At 41.6% G+C, this 20,693-nt stretch overlaps 1 protein-coding gene across 1 annotated transcript in view; it reads left to right on the top strand.

The window, feature by feature from the left end:
- The window catches only part of atp6v1ba (ATPase, H+ transporting, lysosomal, V1 subunit B, member a), a 34,578-nt gene that overhangs the window by 1,006 nt on the left and 12,879 nt on the right, over positions 1–20,693 (top strand). Inside the window, exons 2-6 of the mRNA XM_080016879.1 lie at positions 15,181–15,236; positions 15,584–15,682; positions 15,770–15,863; positions 17,091–17,168; positions 17,922–18,061. Of these exons, the coding sequence (XP_079873005.1) occupies positions 15,181–15,236; positions 15,584–15,682; positions 15,770–15,863; positions 17,091–17,168; positions 17,922–18,061 (467 nt within the window). The remainder of the gene's footprint in view (positions 1–15,180; positions 15,237–15,583; positions 15,683–15,769; positions 15,864–17,090; positions 17,169–17,921; positions 18,062–20,693) is intronic.

Here is a 20,693-nt window from a genome sequence, read left to right as displayed (position 1 = left end):
GTGTACAGTAACATGATAAAATCGTACAAAATGCCCAGGGATAACATTTCAATGGGGAATTACAAATAATATTACAAATAGTATTTTCAAATGTTTGAATCAAACACGGCTCTCCCTGCGCCCCGGTCGCCATGCCCCATTCCTCCAAATAAAACACCAAAAACAGTGTGGGGACGGGGCACGGAGGAACGAGGCACGACTCGTTAAGATTATTTTCTGCACATAACGCATGGAGAGGGGGGGGTGATCAAGGAGAGACCCACGGAGAAAGCTTCCCCATTATGCACGGTTTCGTTCTATACACACTTGTTTCGTTCAGTAAGGAGACCCAAAATAACCTACAAATAAAATAAAAACACTGTTTTGGCACCCCTGCACCGGGATAGCGCCTATCTCACCTATAGGAAGAGCTGAACTGTCGAATATTTGCATTGAAAAGCTGTATCCAATTCAACTGACAAAGTTCTGAGTCTGGATAGTGTGGAAGGAAAGAGGGAAGTGAGATGAGCGCTGGGTGTGAGTGGAAGTAGAGATGGTGTCTGAAGACAAGTCCGTAATGAAAAGGGACAAGACCATCACAGGTTGTTATTTTCGGACTGGACCACCTCAACTCTGAGGTAGTTGAAGCCTCGCGGGAGTCAATAAGAGCGGCCTCCGCTTTACACAGAGGTTTCCCCTGCGTCTCCTTCACTGTGTCTCTGGTGAACCCCACCAAGCATCACAGTTTTATCAAACTGTGTGTTTAAATCGCTGTTGTTTACAATATTCCTCCTCTCTACGACAACGTCAGCGCGTCTGGGACGCTTCACCACACAGCCGGTGGGAAAACCACGGTGCTCACCACGCCCGTACACTGCGCCAACATGTCTGGTGGACTTCTACAGTAAGACCGCAGATTGTTCAGTTGTTATTGATGACAAAATAGTAATCTTTAATTTAAATTATTACATTTTTATTAGCAATTAATTGACAGTCGATTAATCTGTGTGTATATATAGGCCCATATAGAAGTGGTGGCACTGAGCATGCATTCTGCAATTCTAAATGTCCAAAACCCAGGCTGATTTAAATCAAGAGTTCACTCCATGAAAGACATTCAATTCATTGCCTGAAAACAAAGAGGTTACCTCTCCTCTGTATTTAGATAAATACAATGATTAGTTTAACAGCTATCTATAGTGTGAGATGAAGTAGAATTTTGGGGTGTGTGACGCAATTAGATTAAAGTCTAGCCTTATCAACTAGTTCAACGCAACTCAGTCACCCTTACGGAGGACCTTTATAATACGTTGCTGTCAAGGATGTCACATTTTTCTGTTGGCATTATAAAAAAACTTGTGTAATATATTTTTGTTGACTTAGTCTTCATTAATTGCCAAAATCTTCCCCACTGATTGCATATCTAGTTCGACACACAACATCCACAAATGTTGTGCCGGTTGCCACTTTGTTAATTTGTGTCTCACTGATATTACCCTTTTTCTCTTGACTCTTATACACAGACTAAAAGCCTTTTAGCAAAACGAGAAGGAAATGACTTAATGGAGCTGCAGCCATCTCGGAGCTGAGCTGAAAAGACGGCACATGCAGAAGAACCCCTCCCCCAACCTAAAATGCATCTAACAATCCTTTTCTCTGGTCTGTTCTAATTTTGTTGTGCCAGAATGCACTCCACTTTCCTCCTTATCCAACATTATACACTACATCTGCACTGCATTCAGTAGATGATGCAGCAAATTTGACACAAATGATAATGTCAATCATATTTTAGAAAATGTTTTTTCTTGTTCTCTTAATGCTTTTTGTTCTCTGGTTTTGGCTGTTTGGAACTAGGGCTGTACCCCACTTGGAATTTTGTCAGTTGAATCAGATTCAGCTGTTCAATGCGAATATTTGACTATTCGAGATGGATGGCCGACTAGGGCGCCATCCCGAGGGCAGAGAGGGAGCGTTCGGTCTCCCTCTCTAAAAAAACAGAACAAACAAACAACAAAACAGTGTGTTTCTATTTTAGATGTAGGTTCTTTTATTTAAAATTCCTTATGGAACGAAACATGTGGGCGTGGAACGAAACCGTGTCTAATGGGGACACTTTCTCTGTGACTCTCTCCCCGATCGCCTCCTCCTTATGCATGTTGCGCAGAAAATAATCGTAACGAGTCTGAGTCAGGACCCGTTCCTCCGTGAGTTGTGTCCGGACGCGGACGATTTTAGGATTCCCCAGCGTTTCAGTTTTCCGGTAATTGACGGTTTTTGACCGGGAAAATCAATTTTAGTCCGACATATTTAAATCTCTCTGGTCATAATGTCCAGTGAAAATAATTCCCTCCAAGCATAATTTCAATTAGTGCTGGGTGGATCATTTTGATTAGATTTATTTTTTAATATTCAATATAAAATATTATGATGTTGTTCTCTATATAGCCTGCTTATCACTTGTTTTTAAGCTCAATAAACACAGATAATATTTGGCTGGAATCGCTCCCGTTTGTCCAGGATATAGAATTCTTCCAGGACACGTTGACCAATTTTCACCAATTTTCACTAACGGAAACTCTGGATTCGCCTTATTTCTAATTCCCCATCGAAATGGTATCCCTGTGCATTTTGTAAGCTTCTATCTGTTTTACCATGTTTCCGACTGATGATTCAACTCATCGTTTTTCCAGGATGCAGCCCTATTTTGAACTTTGTTGTGCATGTGGTCAGAGCTGAATATTTAGTCACACATCTTTGTCATTATGTTTTATCAGTCTATTGGAAGGCCATTGGGAGATTTTGGATTTGGGGTGTATGCATTGGCAATATCAGATTTTGAGCAAGCCATAACTATTTGTGTGAGCTGTGGAAGGGCACCAGAGGCTATAGCAGAGGCTTTGTTTAATATAGACATTTTATCTGCAAAAAAACGCCCTATTAGATCAGAAATGGAGACACAGTTGGCGCTGCCTTAATGCCTAGAAAAGTTCTATGTAAGGAAGCTTGCGAACAGATTCTTCGGGGGCAGAGAAGATTTATAAACAAATAAAAATGTTTATCATGAGTAAGTCCTTTCATATAAGAGGCCTTTGTCTCTCTCGTGTCATACACGACAAAGGCTATTAGCCCATGAAATGCCTGGCTATTGTTTTAGCGGCACATTCTGTCATTTGGAAGTCTGAAAAGACATCGAGCAATGCAGCGTGCTTCTTTGTGAAGAATTAATTAATGGTAATGATGTTGTCACAATAAACAAATGTCTCATCTGTCACCATGAAAGTATTTTTCATAAAGTCGTTCTCTTAACAGTTCTGTAATCCAAATTCTAATTAGTCCTAAGCAGGCTAGGTTGTCAGCAAAAGAAAGCGTCGCTCGTGGGTGTTTGCCATTCTTCTGATGAAAGGACATGAAAATGCAGACTAAAGATGTGACACTAATGTTTCTTTTGCATGAGGAGAAACCAATCCAAGTGAACGGTGCAAAACTTTTCCCCTACCATTCATATTTAATCTGTTCCCTTAAAATTCGTAGTATTTCTTTTTTGTTAGCAGATTGCAGTTATTTTGTTTTGGGAACAAATTTCCATTTCCTGTCTTAAGTTTCCTTGGCAAACAACGTATCATTTTTGATGCTTTGTCTCTGATGTTGTGACTCCTTTTCAGAACAGTACTGGAAATCAAGTAGCCCTTTGGCTACTCAAAATGTCACTATTATCGTTTTTACATCAAAAATAGCGGGTATACCGGAGTTTTTCCAACATGGGTAAACTCGCTAAAAATAGGCGATTGGCGCCTTTCCCATTGCCAGGAGAGAGCTATGCCTTTCTTTTTTGCTAATATGGTGTGTCACATTCGATGTCACGAAGACGTCGGAAAGGGGCCGTGTCATGGTTCCACTGTAATTGGGAACAAAACAGTAGAAACGGCATGTTCATGCCTGCACACCGGTCTTTCGGCGACAGGGAGCAGAGATGGGTCTCTGGGGTGGTGCTGGAGTCCCTCAGAGCCTGGCGGGGAGCGCAGGGGTTCTCTCTCCACTGTGGTCCCCGGGGAGCGATCCCCACTCTCAAAACAATTCATGGTCCCACATGAAAAAAGTCAATAACTTTTATTTTTGCATTCTTAATCGGATTTGAAATTATTGAATGATACATGGATATTTCTGTCTTTTTATGTGCCAACATCTGGAACCCCGGTGCCGGTAAAGGGACGAAAATTAGCGTGTCTACCCAGCTATCGTGTTTCCATCAGAGCCGATTGCAGGGCCATTTGTCCTGGGACTGAAACGCGGGTGTAACCTTTCCCATGGGAAAGGTATAGTATATTTGTAACTTGTTGTTATTATTTATTTTTATTTTTTACTAACTTTAATGAAAATATTGACACTAAAGTAAATATTGAGTAATTCTTACTGGTGTATGTTTTCTGTAAATCAATAACTGCTAATGCAGAGACCATAAGACAAGTTTTTGGAGATTGCTGAGCAAAGCCCCTCATCGGAGGCAAATCATAGCGCGCTCCCGTGAGTGATGAGTGTGTGGTGTAAACTGCTCACGACACAATCCCACTGCTTGCCGATGGCTCACAGATGTCGGCGAGATATCAAGCAGGTTTAATACCTTCTTGTGTCGGGTTAAATTCGGGAGTGATGCACGAGCTGCAGCCAATGAGAGCAGACACTGAGTGAGGGGCGAGGGAAGAGTCGAGAAGGAGAGGCGGGAGTGCACAAATCAGCGCCAGAAATACACTACATACCTATGTTACTTTACTTATCTTAGTTTTAAATGTATTTCTTATTTTAATTCTGCTTTTGTTTTGTTTTTTCAGTGATCAAGAATCTATGAAATTAATTTTGGTATCGCATCATTTCCGGTATCGATTCTTGTGTGTTTTTGTGACAAAACGTCGTTTGGAGACCAGACAGACTCGTCAAGGATTCCTCCTGGTGAAAGATCTTGTAATATGTGACCCTCTTTTGCCGATCAGTCATGTAGTGTGCAAGATTCCCGATCACAAGTCAGAAACTTGCGTAGTGTGAACTGTACTGCGATCTGACGGCTTTGAAAGTCGCGTAGTGTGCCCATGGCATAACTAGCTGCCGTCAGCAGCATTGAAAAGAGGCCAAGACACCCAAGCACAGGAAATGTACACCACACTTTATAGGAAAATTTGACGAGTTAAATTCCATCACAATGACTTATTATTATTTATTTTTGTTTATTGCTGGACGAGTTGAACAAACACCAGCGGCCACTGAGAGTATTGGGTCTTAGCAGCTCCTCTTTGCCAGCTGTGTTTGGCTTTCACAGATGCAGCAGCCCACCTCTTTCTTGGTTTCCTTCTATGCACAAGTCACATCGCAGGACGTGCGATGTCAAGCAAGGCAAATTAACTCGAGGCGGGGCGGCCTTTACGCACAGTTCCGCAGCTATAATCAGAGTGAACATTTCTCCAAACAGAGCAAATAAAAAGATGACAATAAAAAGAAGCTCTAGATGTCTTTTACCTCAGTTTCCTGCTGCTGCGGAGCAGATTGCAGATTGCTCCTGAAAAAACCCGCCCGTGTTCTCACGGTTCAATAGCAAATGCCTGACTCAGTGTTTGGGAACCCCTGCACTAGAGGACATTCGGTCAGTGGTGGTCGGGTTTATTTCCCACTTTCATCGCCACATCTGTTTTATCGGAATTACTGGACATTCTGGTCAAAGGCTCCCTTGTACACACAGTGTAGCACCGGAGCAGAGGGAAATGCCCCAGTACGTCTACGCCGCACAATTGGCACACAGTTACCAGGAATATTTCCCTAATGTACGTTCAATGTGCAACAAACTGGGTGAACTTAATTGAACATTATTGCTCATCACATGTGAATTGACTTGCTAATGTTAGCCAAAACATTTATGAGCAATTATTTATTTATAATCTGCAGATGCACTCTCGTCAATCATCCCAGTCATTCTAGATTGATTCATTCTTCCAAATAGAGCTATGCAAGTTACCTGGTGAATATTCCTGTATTTTTTCACATCACATTATACCGTATATCGCAGAAAACAAATATATAGTAAGTGTCAAATTTTTTCCTGTATTATGCAGGCATAGTTCCTTCACCACTGTAACATACCTCATACAAGTACAGTTGGGTGGGGGAAGTACGCTAGGTTGCTACAGCTGGCTACGGCGATACAGACAGCATTGGCAAAGAAAAGCGATCTTTTGTGCTCGGCCACAGCAGACAAATGCTCTCTGAACAAAACGTAGAACAAAAGAGAATATCTTAGATGGTTTAATTTGTAGATGCCTCTTAGGGGATTTCATTAGACCAAAATAAAAACCGCCATGTTGGTCTAACTAAATGCCCCCATCCCCATGGCTGCTATTCATGGTAATAATATGGACTTTGCAATAGTAAGACATAATCTTCAAGATAACCATGACTCAGGTCCCGCACATTTTTAGCAATGAAAATATTTATCAATCAGGAAAGTTTCTTTATTATAAGTGTATTGCACTGGAGAGGCATTTTGTATCAACAAATATACCCAGTCAACCCAATGGCCTTTATATTGTGTATCAATACCGCTCTCGTGACTCTTTGCTCGTGTCTCTTGAATCTAAATAAATGTATTTAATCCTCTAATCCCTTTTTGGGGTTGGACATTGGCATGTATTGTGGAAGTGATGGGCATGCTCCTGCTGTGAAAAAGGGGGGGCGTTCTTTCAAGTTGCATGTTTACAAAATGCTTTTCAAATGTGTTGCGTCCAAATTGAGACTGCTAAGCATCTCCCTACAGCAAACTTGGTTCATTAGAGTAAGAAACATTGATAAATCGCGCATCGTCACAAGAAAGTAGGGGTGTACCAAACAGGTTTTGACGTTAAAGATGCATCTACTTCGGTACGCGGACCCCAGGATCAATCTCTATGTACCGTGAACCGGCCGATGGCCCAGATTCTGAAGTTACGAGTTGGTTGACTGAAGCTTTGCGGCTAATTTTACTTTAGTATAAACTAAGCTGCTGCGGAAGACTCGCTGATCTAACGTTACATGTCATGTCACTTTCACGCCGTTGAACCGACAACCGGACACCTCTCCCTCGCGATCGCTCTCTCTTCGACTGTCTCGCCAAAAAAAGATTAAAAGTCGGGACAAAAGGAGAATAATAATTTGAGTTTTTCGAGAGTTTCTGCTTGAATTTCTTTGCAGGATGTCAGAGTAGCCTCCCAGAGCTGCTGTTATGATGCCAACTGCCTCCCACCCTCATAGATCTTTTGCTTGAGGATGCTCCAAAGGTTCTCAGAAGGGTTGAGGTCAGGGGAGGATGGAGGCCACACCATGAGTTTCTCTCCTTTTATACCCATAGCAGCCAATGACAGAGGTATTCTTTGCAGCATGAGATGGTGCATTGTCATTGATGAAGATGATTTTGCTACGGAAGGCACGTTTCTTCTTTTCTTACCATGGAAGAAAGTGGTCAGTCAGAAACTCTATATACTTTGCAGAGGTCATTTTCACACCTTCAGGGACCCTAAAGGGACCTACCAGCTCTCTCCCCATGATTCCGGCCCAAAACCTGACTCCACCACCTCCTTGCTGACGTCGCAGCCTTGTTGGGACATGGTGGCCGCCATCCACCAACCATCCACTACTCCATCCATCCGGACCATCCAGGGTTGCACGGCACTCATCAGTAAACAAGACTGTTTGAAAATGAGTCTTCATGTATTTCTGGGCCCACTGCAACCGTTTCTGCTTGTGAGCATTGGTTAGGGGTGGCCCAATAGTAGGTTTATGCACAACTGCAAGCCTCTGGAGGATCCTACACCTTGAGGTTCGCGGGACTCCAGAGGCACCAGCAGCTTCAAATACCTGTTTGCTGCTTTGTAATGGAATTTTAGCAGCTGCTCCATTAATCCCATGAATTTGTCTGGCAGAAACCTTCCTCATTATGCCTTTATCTGCACAAACCCGTTTTCTCTGAATCAGCCACAAATCTCTTCACAGTACCATGATCACGCTTAATTTTCCTGAAATATCTAATGTTTTCATACCTTGTCCAAGGCATTGCCCTATTTGAGGCTTTTCGGCAGCAGAGATCCTTTTTCTTTCCCATATTGCTTGAGACCTGTGGCCTGCTTAATAATGTGGAAGGTCCTTCTTAAGTAGTTTTCCTTTAATTGGGCTCACCTGGCAAACTAATTATCACAGTTGTCTGAGATTGAGTTCAGTGATCCAAAGAGCCCTGAGACACAATACCATCCATGAGTTTAATTAAAAAACAAAAAATTAAATGTTTGACACTTAAATCCAATTTGCATAATAATTTGGAATGCGGTGTACATCAATATCTATATAATATGTATCATTTCTATACAAATGGCCAAAAATACAAAACGGTAATTGTTAGTTGTTTAAAATACCTTTTATAGAATTGCATTATTTTAATTTATAATGGAAAATGAATGTCTGCATTAAACAAATGTTAAGAACTGTATCAGATTGCATCGCATCGAATCACAGCGAATTGTTCCGTATTAAAATGTGTCGTCCCTGATTAGTATCGTAGCCCATGTGTCTAGATGCATATCGGCTTGTCTTATAAGGGAGAGATGCACACCCCTGCAAGAAAGGGCTGTAAACTATTCGGTCAACAGTCTTGTTTTAAGCCATTGTCTGCAAACCACCTGTCGCTCTTTAAGTTCAGGGGTGCCCTGCTTCGATGCCCCCCTGCCAGCAAACAAAAAAAAAGGCCCCACTTACATGAGGCTTCTCTAACTCTCGCCAAATCCTTTCCTGGTTCAAGGCTGATTACACGCTCTCCCAATCAATTGAGTAGCGTGGGGTAGACTTTTTTTTTTTTTTTTTTCTTCCCCCTTCTACTTTCTCCAAATCTTACCTGTGTTCCTTCTGGGTTACAAAGACTACACATTTTATGTCATCACTAAAAGGAGCTTTTTCCTGGTAAAAAAGGTGTCAGAACTCAGCTTGTGTTGGGCAAAGTAGCTAAAAATTAATTGTGGGAAAAGCATGTTTTTGTCAAAGGAAGAACTCTGGCAAGCTTTTTGCTTCTGCCGTCAGCATTTTATTTAAATAATTTTGCCATGTAGACCTGCATGTGGTGGATTTCCTGTAAGCGGGAGCGAGCAAATATTTTGCTGGTTAAATTGAATAATGACCAATTACATCAATTGAGCTTCATTTTTGTTTACCGTACCTTTTTCTTGTCTGAATGTTTTAAATATGTTCGCGCAGGATGAAGCATTTGTCCAGCAATGTGCAAAAACCATAGCGAGCTTAAAAACAAACCTTGAGAGGACAAATTTTATTTTTGTAAAAAATAAATTATATATTTAACAAAAACAAAAACAAAACTAATAATAATTATCAAAAGGTTAAAATTTTTATATAAAACTGACAATTTCCCCCAGTGAACACAATAGAAATCGTAGAAAAATAGGCCAAGTTGTTTAGTTTCTCAGTTTATCGAAACATAATGGCTGGCGTCCTTGTACCAAAATACATGTTTTCATTTTACAGAACCATGTGGTCCTTGATGCTCCTATGCTTGTTCTAACCTTAGTTTCCCTGTGTTTTGTGTTGAAGGTCACCTCAACTTCATTTAACTCAGAATTGTTGTTCAGATGTACTATTCATTTTATTTTTCAGAAGATCTTTCATCTGTTCATGAAACAAGTAACCGTTTTATTAATGTTTGAGTACATCAGTTGTGTTAAGATGTTCACATATTTTCACAGGGTGTGTTGAATTCAAACTTTTAACTACTAAGACATTTTGCCAAGCCCAAGGGCAGTCAAAATTATATGAAGTTTTTCAAGAAGTTTGTAATTTGACTTTACTGTGCAATTATACCTCCGGATTTGTTTTTCTTTTCTTTTCTTTTTGTCCAAAATGAATGTCAGCTTTTTGTTTTGTTGATGTGGACCTGCCATTTACACAGTTTCCCCTAAAAGCAGATTGTACCCCTTTCCAACTGTGCCAAGAACCCGGTAACACCCGCTAACATTAGGCATTTGTCATTAGTGAGGAAAGGTTACAGTCCTGGGTCAAATGACCCTGCAATGGACCCAGGTTTTCATCGGCTCTGTTGTAAGCACAACATCCAGGGAGACACTCTAATTTTGGCACCTTTATCCGTGCGATGCGACACACGTTGAAGTTCCGGACGTTGGCGTATAGACAGACAGGAATATCCGTGTACCATTCGGTCATTTCATATCCGATTTCGAAATCTAATATCAGAATGTAATGATTTTCTTTCCCCTGCAAGTGGGGCCATGAAATGAGTGTGGGGATCGCTCCGTGGGAACCACAGTGGAGAACCCCCACGCTTCCCACTGGGCTCCGAGTCACTCCAGCACCATCCCAAGCCGGTCTTCGAACCACGGTAGCGTCTCCGCTCCCGTGGTTCGAAGACGCTGGTTCCCGACGCTGAAGGCTTCAGTGATCCAGTATAGATATACAAACTACCCGATTCTTTTGAATGGCTCTTTTGTAGGAACGTAGGGGACAGTCTCGCTAGGTGATGAGCCGGAACCACATGACACACCAGGAAAAAATTGCATTTTAGCAGGTTTACCCTTGTTTAAAAAAAATTATAATAACCTGGGTATACCTGCTTATTTTGGTGTAAATATGGTATTATTTACACAGACCTGGTCAGTTGTATGGGTAGTTAAACTTCAGAGGCCGAAGTATGGGGGTAGGGGGTGTAGGGGGTGGTAGCTCAGGCGGTAGAGCTGGTGGTCTAGTGATCTAAAGGTTGCTGGTTCGATGGCTGCGTCCGTCGGTGTTTGAATAATTGTAAGTCGCTTTGGATAAAAGCGTCTGCTAAATGCAATGTAATGTAAAGTATCTGCCCCTTGCGTTTAATTTGGTCACGTTGGCGGTTGAGTCAGGATTTTAATTTTTTGGAGGTTACAGATTTGTATGAAATTAGCATTCACACGTGTCTGTGGGAATTCTATGTTCGTCCTTGTTGATGGGGCTAAGTTATGTTATTGTGAGCCTGCACATCACCGCTACTACTACTTGTACTGCTCATTCACCATCAGAATGATAATGCCCCCATCCCCCCAATCTCCATCCCAGTTCTGACCCTACAGTCCCCCCCCCCCCAACCCCCACCCCCCACCCCCTTTCAGCTACAAAATTGAATTGTGTTGGAATGCTCTGTGCCTCTTTTCTCTGGCACTTGAATGGGCCCTTTAGTATTTCACACCAAGGTGTCCTTCAGGGTGCGAGGTCAGGCTACCAAAACAGCTTCTAGTGGCGGATTAGGACCAATTAACATCTTTGTACACAAAGGGCTTTGGCAGCTGAACAGGCCGCAGGGTGACCCACACTGCCGTTGCATGCCAAGCCAGGGGACTGCCGCACTTAAGCTGAAGTAGCAAAAGAGGGGCGGAGAAAGTTTGTTTATTTATTTATTTATTTATTTATTTATTTATTTATTTATTTATTTATTTATTTATTTATTTATTCTGGGGTTTTTTAAGCCTAATGGGAAATGTTGCTACTTCACACTGTATAAATGTATAGCCTATTGAGTAATCATTATCTTGTGAAATGAGCAAGCAAATACATTTTAGCAGTAGGTAGAAAGAAGTGGGCAACACTATCCCTGGCTATGAGGATGTGGCACCGCATTGCTCAGTATTTACAGCATGGCATTATATCTGACCCAGGCTCGAAACCCATTCTGGTGTTTTTGTCCCAATTGCTTTAGTCCTAAACCCTGTGGTGCTTTTACTTCGTTGACCGTAGCATGATTGGCTTATCCTATATTTTTATGAAAGTGAGTAAGGACTGCAGAAGTCACTTCACATTTCATTTGATTACATTGACATCTTCCATTACTGTTATATCTCAAAATATCCCCCATTAGAGTGCCGTGGAGTTATGGATTTGTAAGAGGCTGCTGTGTAATTAGACTGCCGCAATTTTCCCTGCATCATCATTATCAGCATTTGGTAAATAGGTGTATGTATGTCTTTGGAGATCTACAGAGTTTGTTTGCTAATTGTCACTAAGTCCATTCATGAACATGACAAACGATGCAGACTTTGCAATTTGTGGTGGGAAAAGGCTGTACCACAAAAACATGTTCAAAATGTCTCAATCATATGCTAAAATGTCAAAAAGTGTGTTTGAATGAAGGTGTAGCCTTATATTTGGATAAGAAGATTTGACTCAGGTTAAGGGTATAAAGACACAAAAAATTACACAAAAGCCCTTTTCACACATAGTTCTCGCTAAATTACTGGGATAATCTTTCCGGCACTGCTAGAAACAAGAGTGTTGTCACCCTCATGTAAGACTGTAGGTTTTGTTATTAGTGATCGTCTCAGACAAAGCTGGAGAGTGCGATTAACCTGAAGCCTCTTTCACATTATGCAGTCTTTCCCAGCAATGTTTCGGAACTGTTCCTGCATGGGGTCATGTGTGAATGGGAGCAGGGATCAATATTCCGGAATTCTGGTGCGGCAATTTCCAACCTCAAGACCTAGTATAATTTCCGGGAAAATGCCGGTACAGCTGTGTGAATGGAAGCAGTGATGTTGCCGGAACAAGCACGTGAAGTAGGGATGGGGCCGAATCCTGCATGGGCAAAGCAGTGGGTTTCTACGAATACTTATTTTGTACAAATATTTCAAAATTGATTTGTTTTCGGGCAGATAAAAAAAAAACATTCGGAAAAATGGCGAGTCAGAACTGTGGAGCTCAGCTGCAAAGACGATAAACACATCCAGTCGCTACGATGAAGGGCTTTATATTCTTAAATTTTATTCTTTTACTTCTTAAAAATGCCACTCAGACCCTAGACCTGTCTATTACAGTGAGGGTTGCGGTGCAGTTCCAAAACCACAATAGTCTGTAAAATGTCCCATTGCACCCAGGGAGGTCTGATGACCTCATTCTGCATAACAATTAGCCATGTGCTTCTGTATTATGTGTAACTAGTTAATAAATTAGGTTACATATCATTTAAACAAACATTCCAAATAAGATTCTAACGAAATGAATCCACTCTAAATTAATTTTTCTTTTTTCATCTGTCCATTGTTCACACTGAATCTTCCATCGTTTGTCAAACAAACAGAAGTACATGGCTAATACTTATGCAGAATGACTTCATCGGACTTTCCTGGGTACAATGGTGCATTTATCGGACTATTGGGGTTTCTGAATAATGGGGTGTCGGAACGATGGGCAGACCCCCTTCCCGCACAGATGTGTTTAGCCGGAAAGGGAACAAGTGGACAGGGAGAGGTTGAACGGGTGGAGAACCATCCTTCTCTGGAGGCAGAGAGTGTAGACACTTTGAAAATGATCATGGGGCACAACGGAAATGTTACGGAATGTAGCTGCATGTGTGTATACGTAGTGAAAATCACTAGCGGTGCCAGAAAGGTTATCCCAGTAATTTACCGGGAACTGTGTGTGAAAGGGGCTTTAGTTATTGACAGTGGAGACTGACACTCAATTCTGCTTGTAAAAGAGGTGGTTTTTTTTGGGGGGGGGGGGTCTTTATTTGTAGTTTATTCAAGGATCGTTTTAGTAAAGCTGTGTGTGGGCTGTCCCAGCTCAGTGGGTTAGCGCAATGTTAAACCACGCTGGATGACTCATTAACCCACATCTCTAATCTCAGTGACTGGATCTCTGAGATGGAACCAACATCGAGATTGTTTGAAAAAAGTGCAGACCCCCATCCCCACCCAGGTTCTAGCCAATCCAACAGAGGTTTACTCAAGGAGTAACGTCTTTTGTTCAGATTCTTTCACCTGAGGCAAGAATTGAGATAAGATGGTGTGTGTGGGTGTGGGTGTGTGTTGGGGGGTGTGTGCGTGTGGAGGGGTGTGTGTTGGGGGCGGTGTGCGTGTGAGAATCATCACAATGAACCATCTTTCTTTTCTCCCTTTCTCACACAGAGTATCTCTCAGTCCTTCTCTGCTTTCCCCCCCTTTCTCTCTTACAGCCTGTCTGGCTAATAAGGGGTGAAATGCAGGTGTGTGTGGGAAATGGCTCCTGGGCTGCAGCACATTGACGGGTTATTTTGTTGGCCTCTGCCTAATTAAAGGCATAGTGGAGGCACCCCACCAAGCTATAGTAGTGCCCTGTGTTAGAACCGGTCCACTCTAATTTCCTTAGGCCTTTGATATCAGCCCCGAGATTGATGGTTCACACAAAATCCCTAGAGCATGATGGACGACCTGGCGATAACAATGCCGTACCTCCAGAACCCCAAGCTGGTGTTCTCCTCCTTGTCTTTGCAGAAGCAGAGACCCTGGACGTTCATGAAATTAGAAACCATAGTTTTTTAGGAGCAGGCCCTTCACAGAATTTGTTTGGCCACACAAACCTGAGAAGTTTATACCGTCTGCATCCAAACACATCAGTGCCCCTTTTTTTTTTTTCTTTCGTTTTTTTTTTCTCTAAAAATAATAGCATTTCAGTTTTGTTTTAAACCTTGAATGAAATTTGTCCCTATATTGCACATTGCCATTTAAACTGCAAATCTTATTTACAAAAACAATATTGAATTGATTGATCTCTTGCAAGGCGTTCTTGTGATAATTTGTCTTGGTTGTATGGCCGTTTGTGGGAGCCTTTGAAATGTATGTGGGAACGCCTCTTGCTGCCAGGACTAGATGGGATCTGTTATTCAAACGGACATGAAATAAACACCCATTTAAGCAATAAAAGAGAATATTCCGGCAGAGAAATGCCTTTCATTTATTCTAATTGACGAATAAGCAAAGTCACCAGTGGTGTACCAATTTTCCCTTAATATTTCTCAATTGTGCTTTGAAGTGTATGCTTCAGGTTAATTCCACTCACCTTCGTTTGTTATGACGGCTTTGAGCCAGGATGTGACTCTTCAATCGGTAGCCCCGATGTACAAAGTGCATCTCATGTATGGTTTTTCCTGACATTTGCCTTCCCATGACATTTGCGCATGGAAGTGCATAAAAGCAATTTAAATATCCCCACAAAAGGTCAGCGTCTGATTATCAACATGAAGTCCGTAAGGAAGGCCACTTATTACAATGTTGACTGATGGTTTTCATGTGAAGGGGCGAAGGGGAAATACTGTTAATACGCCTTTATTTCTCAGCAATGCTTGACTGTGGCCTTTTTGAAATGGAATGTTTAAATGGAGTCCCTATCTCTTTGTTTCAGCTTACTCTACGGTGTCTGGCGTGAATGGACCTCTGGTGATTCTGGACAATGTGAAGGTGGGACTGACAAGTGGGCTTCAGACCTACGGCCTTCATGCATTTTAAAACCCCATCTCTTGACTAATTTATATTTACACATTTTTGACTCATCATACACACACCATACACACATTTTTGACTCATTTCTATAGTCATATATTAATATACTCATATATTAAAATTGTTTATTACTTAACCGTCTTTGTTTTCCCCCCAATAATCCCGTTTGTGTAAGTCACCTGAGCATGTCGCTGGTGCCTTGCTACAGTGATTTAATTGAGAGCTAGGCTTTAAATAGCTTTTCACTGCTTCGAGTTTGAAAATGATGTTCCACTGTTCGTCATATTCTCATCTTAATAAACTAGTTCCCACGGTACGCTGAGATCGTGCACCTGACCCTGCCTGACGGCACCAAGAGGAGTGGGCAGGTCTTGGAGGTGATTGGGACCAAGGCAGTAGTCCAGGTAAGCGCAGTGGTTTGAAGGAACTTCCTTAACAGCTTGGCTTTTTACGTCGCCACAGGGATTTTATTTATTTCTGTCCATTCCCAGGTGTTCGAGGGAACCTCGGGTATCGATGCCAAGAAGACGGCGTGCGAATTCACCGGTGACATCCTGCGCACGCCTGTGTCTGAGGACATGCTAGGTGAGACATGCCGGGTGGCTACGATATTAATGCACATTCGGTGGTGAAGGCCGCCAATGGGGGGTGGTGAAATCCTCTTCTAATAAATGATTAATTAATTAGTATCATCTAATGAATTTGGTGGATTTTCTTGTTTTTTATTGAGCCTCGATGTCATCTTGACCATGCATGAAACATTTGCCATTTATTAAGCTAGTGCATGCCTGTTCAAAATGTAAGACTTTCTAAGACATTTTAATGTCACAGTTTAACAAAATGTCAATGGCGCGTGCACACACACACACACACACACACACACACACACACACACACACACACACACACACACACACACACACAGACAGGCAGTCCCATCACACACACACACACACACCATCACACCTGCTTAGAGTGTACCCCAGCACCCTCCTGGTTGCATTCTTCTCCTTTCCTCCCTCATTTGTTGCCATAACTATGACAGGAAGAGGCCACGTGACCAGTTGTAGTTTCAGTTTTTCTGGACCTAATCAACTGTTTTTCAATACATGTTGTCGTCCAATGTTTATGTTTTTGTGTAAATGTTGTTTGGTTCTATGTCTAATTGTCTCACCTGTGGTGATTCTCCCCGTCTTGGAGTAGTGATCAGTTGTTTATAGACCCAAACATGATTAATAGTTCTCCAAAGAGGAGGGTTGGTGGTGGTTCTTTATAACCAAAAACTGTGCTCCAGTCACCCTACAGGTCGTCGACAGGACAGAGTTATTGCAGCAGTTCTTGATGACTTAAGAATGAATAAAGAGTTGCATTGCAGGTTGAGAACTTGAACTTCACTTGCAGACTAACTCTGTCCTAGATGCAATGGCATACAAATACTCGTTGTTGTATGCCCAGCATGCTGACAGCACAGGTTAAAAAAAAAAGAGTCAATGATTCAGTCCTGTGTTCCACAATGGAAGGTGCAACTACCGTTAAAGGTCATGCACCTTGGAAAGACACTCTTTGTCACTCAGTGGCAGAGCCGCACGGTGTTTATTGAAAATGTATTAACATTGTATGTAACGTGCATTGAAATTGCGCCAAATTCGACCCTGCATGTCTTTGGGTCCCCAGCAATGGTTGTCAAGATAATCGAAGGACATACATACAGACATACAGAGATTCCTTACTTCATAGTTAGAAGTTAGATTAGACAGTTAGAAGATTAGATGGACAGGTATTGAATAAAACAAGACCAACTTTTCTTTCCAGGGCGTGTTTTTAATGGATCAGGGAAGCCTATTGACCGCGGGCCCACGGTTCTGGCTGAGGACTACTTGGACATCATGGGTACGATCTTTCATTTTTCTTGGCACAAAGAAATGAAATCTGTGATGGAAGCCAACACGACCCAAAATGATGAGTTATAGAAAACGTGCTTTTCTTAATGACTGATTTGATCTTCGAGGTGTGGAGTTTTTTTTTTATATTAAAAATAACAATGGGTATGTTGGGAAAATGCTGTCCTTTGCTCTGTAAGCACTTCTGCATCTCCTTTAGTAGGAAAGTGTTGTTGTACTCAAGTACACTATTGTCAAATGGAATTGGTCTGGTAAAGGTAATTTTGACGCGTATAGAAATAAGCTTATAGTGTTAATTAAGTATTTAATTTGTTCTCACAATTTAATCTTTCTCAATGAAGAAGGGAAATGCCTGCAAGAGTCATTGCAGTGTTCCACTTCAATCATTTCTGACAACAGTTCCCAAAGCTCACCAGCTCCAGGCTTTCATCGTGGCTGCTGATTGTTGTTCTTGCATCCTCCCCCCACTTCCGGAGAATGTAGACAATCCATTTATACGGCTTTACAATCACAAAGAATAGGAAACGCATTTTAAAAGCATTGTGCGAAAGCCACATCACTTCCGTCGAGACACTTTTGCCTTAAGCATTGACCTTACAATCTTACCACAATGGACGGCGTGAACAGTACTTATGGAATGCATGTTGGCCTTTTGTGCTCGCTGGGTTCGCTCACAGGCCCTTCGGAAAAATGTCTGTCCTTCACAAGCATCCAACAATCTTTCCTGTGGTGCGTTCCATAGGGCAGCCCATCAATCCTCAGTGCCGCATTTACCCAGAGGAGATGATCCAGACCGGCATCTCAGCCATCGACGGCATGAACAGCATTGCCAGAGGGCAGAAGATCCCCATCTTTTCTGCTGCTGGCCTTCCCCACAATGAGGTGTGCCCCTGTGACTATTACATTGTCATTGAGCAGACACTTTTGTCCAATTCCTTTTCATGTTTTGCCTGTACAACATTTGCCGTTTTCACATCAAAATTAGCGGGTTTACGTGGGTTTTTTTAAACCCGCTAAAAATAAGCGATTGACAGTTAGATTAGACAGGAGAAATGTCACAAACTCGTCATAAAAGGGGCGTGTCATGGTTCCAGTGTGATTTGGAATAAAACAGTAACGGAGGACAGCTACTTAAACAAACAACGACCTAAAACTGTAAAACTTGAAAAAAAAAAAAGGGTATTTTGAGCCTTTCAAAAGAATCGGATCATCCATGAACGACCCAACACTACGGCAGAAGCAGCATGGCGCGCACCGGCCGGAACGGAGTGTGGTGCACTGGTCCTTCGGCGGTTGGGAGCGGGGACCGGCTTGGTGCGATGCTGGAGTGACTTGAGGAGCCCGGTGCCGAGCGTGGGGCTTCTCCCCTGTTTGGTGCTGTGGGAAGGGCGTCATTGTTTCCAGCCGGTCAGGATGCGTTCTAACTCGTTGAATAAATTCAAAGAACAGCCAGACTTCGATCCCACCAAAAATAAAAGTTTTTAGAAAGCTGCTATTATTGCTGCATGTATTGGATTGCATGTACCAATAACTGAGCAGGAACTCCATGCTGAAATCCATGACCATTGGCTGACCATATGGCTACAAAATCGCATCAATTGATCAAATCCCACATTTCTAAATAAAGGTGGAGGTGTCAATTCACTGTCATTTCGGTCTAAAACATTAGTTCCGGCTTGAAATATCCGTAATGATAAGTGATGAATTTTTAGTCCTCATATTCTGTCATTGTGTTAAGCGAGTATGGCCCGTGTGCTCGCTTATATCATCTATGGTTTAACACAAATGAAAATTCCACCTGGATTCAGGATTTGTCAATTTTGTGATATCACAATCCTGCTCTTCACTAAGCTTTGTTGATTGCCTCTGTACCATTTATGTGGGTTTGGACTTTCTTAACTCTTAATTTAACTGACTGAACATACCTTGTGGGTTACTGAAATGGGTTGCCATGTCTGTCAGAAGGGGAAATGGACCAGAAGACCGTTCCCTTTCTGTCTAGGGTGAACTCTCAATTCAAAGCAGTCCACAGCTCAATCCTGAGCTCATTAAGTCGATTATTATTATTATTATTATTATAGTTAACCTATAATCCCATTTAAATGTCTCAACAATACCATTGAATAATTTTGGAATGTTTTATCATTTACTAGACACATCTGCAAGCTTACGATTTCAACATGTGAAATCTTGAGTTTTTATTTCTCTTTCCGCCAGCCAATGGAAGAGTTGAACACATTCTTAAGCCACGTACTTCCCTGTCCTTTGTTTGAATCGGCATCAAATGACAGCAGTCTGAGTTCTGCTTCCTCTCATTGTTGGCACATGGAATTCAAATGGATGTTAGATCATGCAAGAGCAAAACTTCTCCCAGTAACGTATTGCTATACTGTACCTTTTCAGGATGTTAACAATTAACCGTTTAACTGTGAACTGACAATATGAATTTTGACCAATTGAGTTAAACAGCTAAAAAAAATTATATATATATATATATATATATATATATATTATTATTTTTAAGTAAGTAAAAAAAAAAAAAAAAAAAAGTTGCATGGTAATATAAAAATAGGTTATACAGTATATTTTTAAAATACAACTCATGGGGGCAACAGGTGCAACCACATGTGCCTTTTCTTTCCGGCATATAAGAGGACAGCTTATGCAGCCCCCGGCCGGGTGAGGTCCTGTCCCAAAACGAAAAAGAGTAACGAAATTAGAATGCTATTTTTGTAATAAACATTTTATAATGAATAAACGCTGTGTGACTGAATTATATATTATTTATACTGTGATCGTTTTCCTCCAACCTACTTGTGTGCACCCTTTAGTAAAAATGCGATTACTCTATACGTTGAACCAATACTGACATCCAAATCCAGTACACATGCCCATCCCTCACGCCCTCAACAAGTCGGAGTATTGCCATTATCACAATATGGATTTTTTTTTTTTACATTCCTCCATTCTAAATAGTACATTGTAATCTTGTCTGATAACGGTTAATGATCAGTTAACAAAGGTCGGCTATCAATCTGGAAAAAAAAATCTAAATTAGCATCCCTAATACCTTGATTCTGCCAAGGGTGTCCCAACTCCATTAAGATTTCCTTTTTTAGCTGCTCTCAGAGATAATTGTGTAGCACTGAAAATTGTATGTGGGTTGAGTGGAAAGATTAGGTTTTACTTTATGAATGGGAAGGGTCTATTGTTGCCGTCTAGATACAATGAGCTTAAGAAACGTATGTATCAAGGAGGTAATTTAATAATATGACAGTTGTAGGGTTGTAAGGAAGGTACGAGTGGTCATAGAGGAAACATATTTTTATTAAGGGAGAACAAAATTGTTCGTCAATTCAATGCTGCAGAGTGCTGCAGTACAATCTTGAGATCTAGACTACGGGGATGTTTGCCATTCCTGATCCCCTTCAGTTTGGAAGGGAATTTGGAGGCCTCGGTTTAACCACACAGACACACACACACACACACACACACAGACACACACACACACACA

Source organism: Zeus faber (assembly GCF_960531495.2).
Source record: "Zeus faber genome assembly, chromosome: 16".
NCBI lineage: Eukaryota > Metazoa > Chordata > Actinopteri > Zeiformes > Zeidae > Zeus > Zeus faber.
The sequence above is the reverse complement of the archived record's forward strand: the minus strand, read 5'-3'. Positions and strand labels throughout refer to the sequence as shown.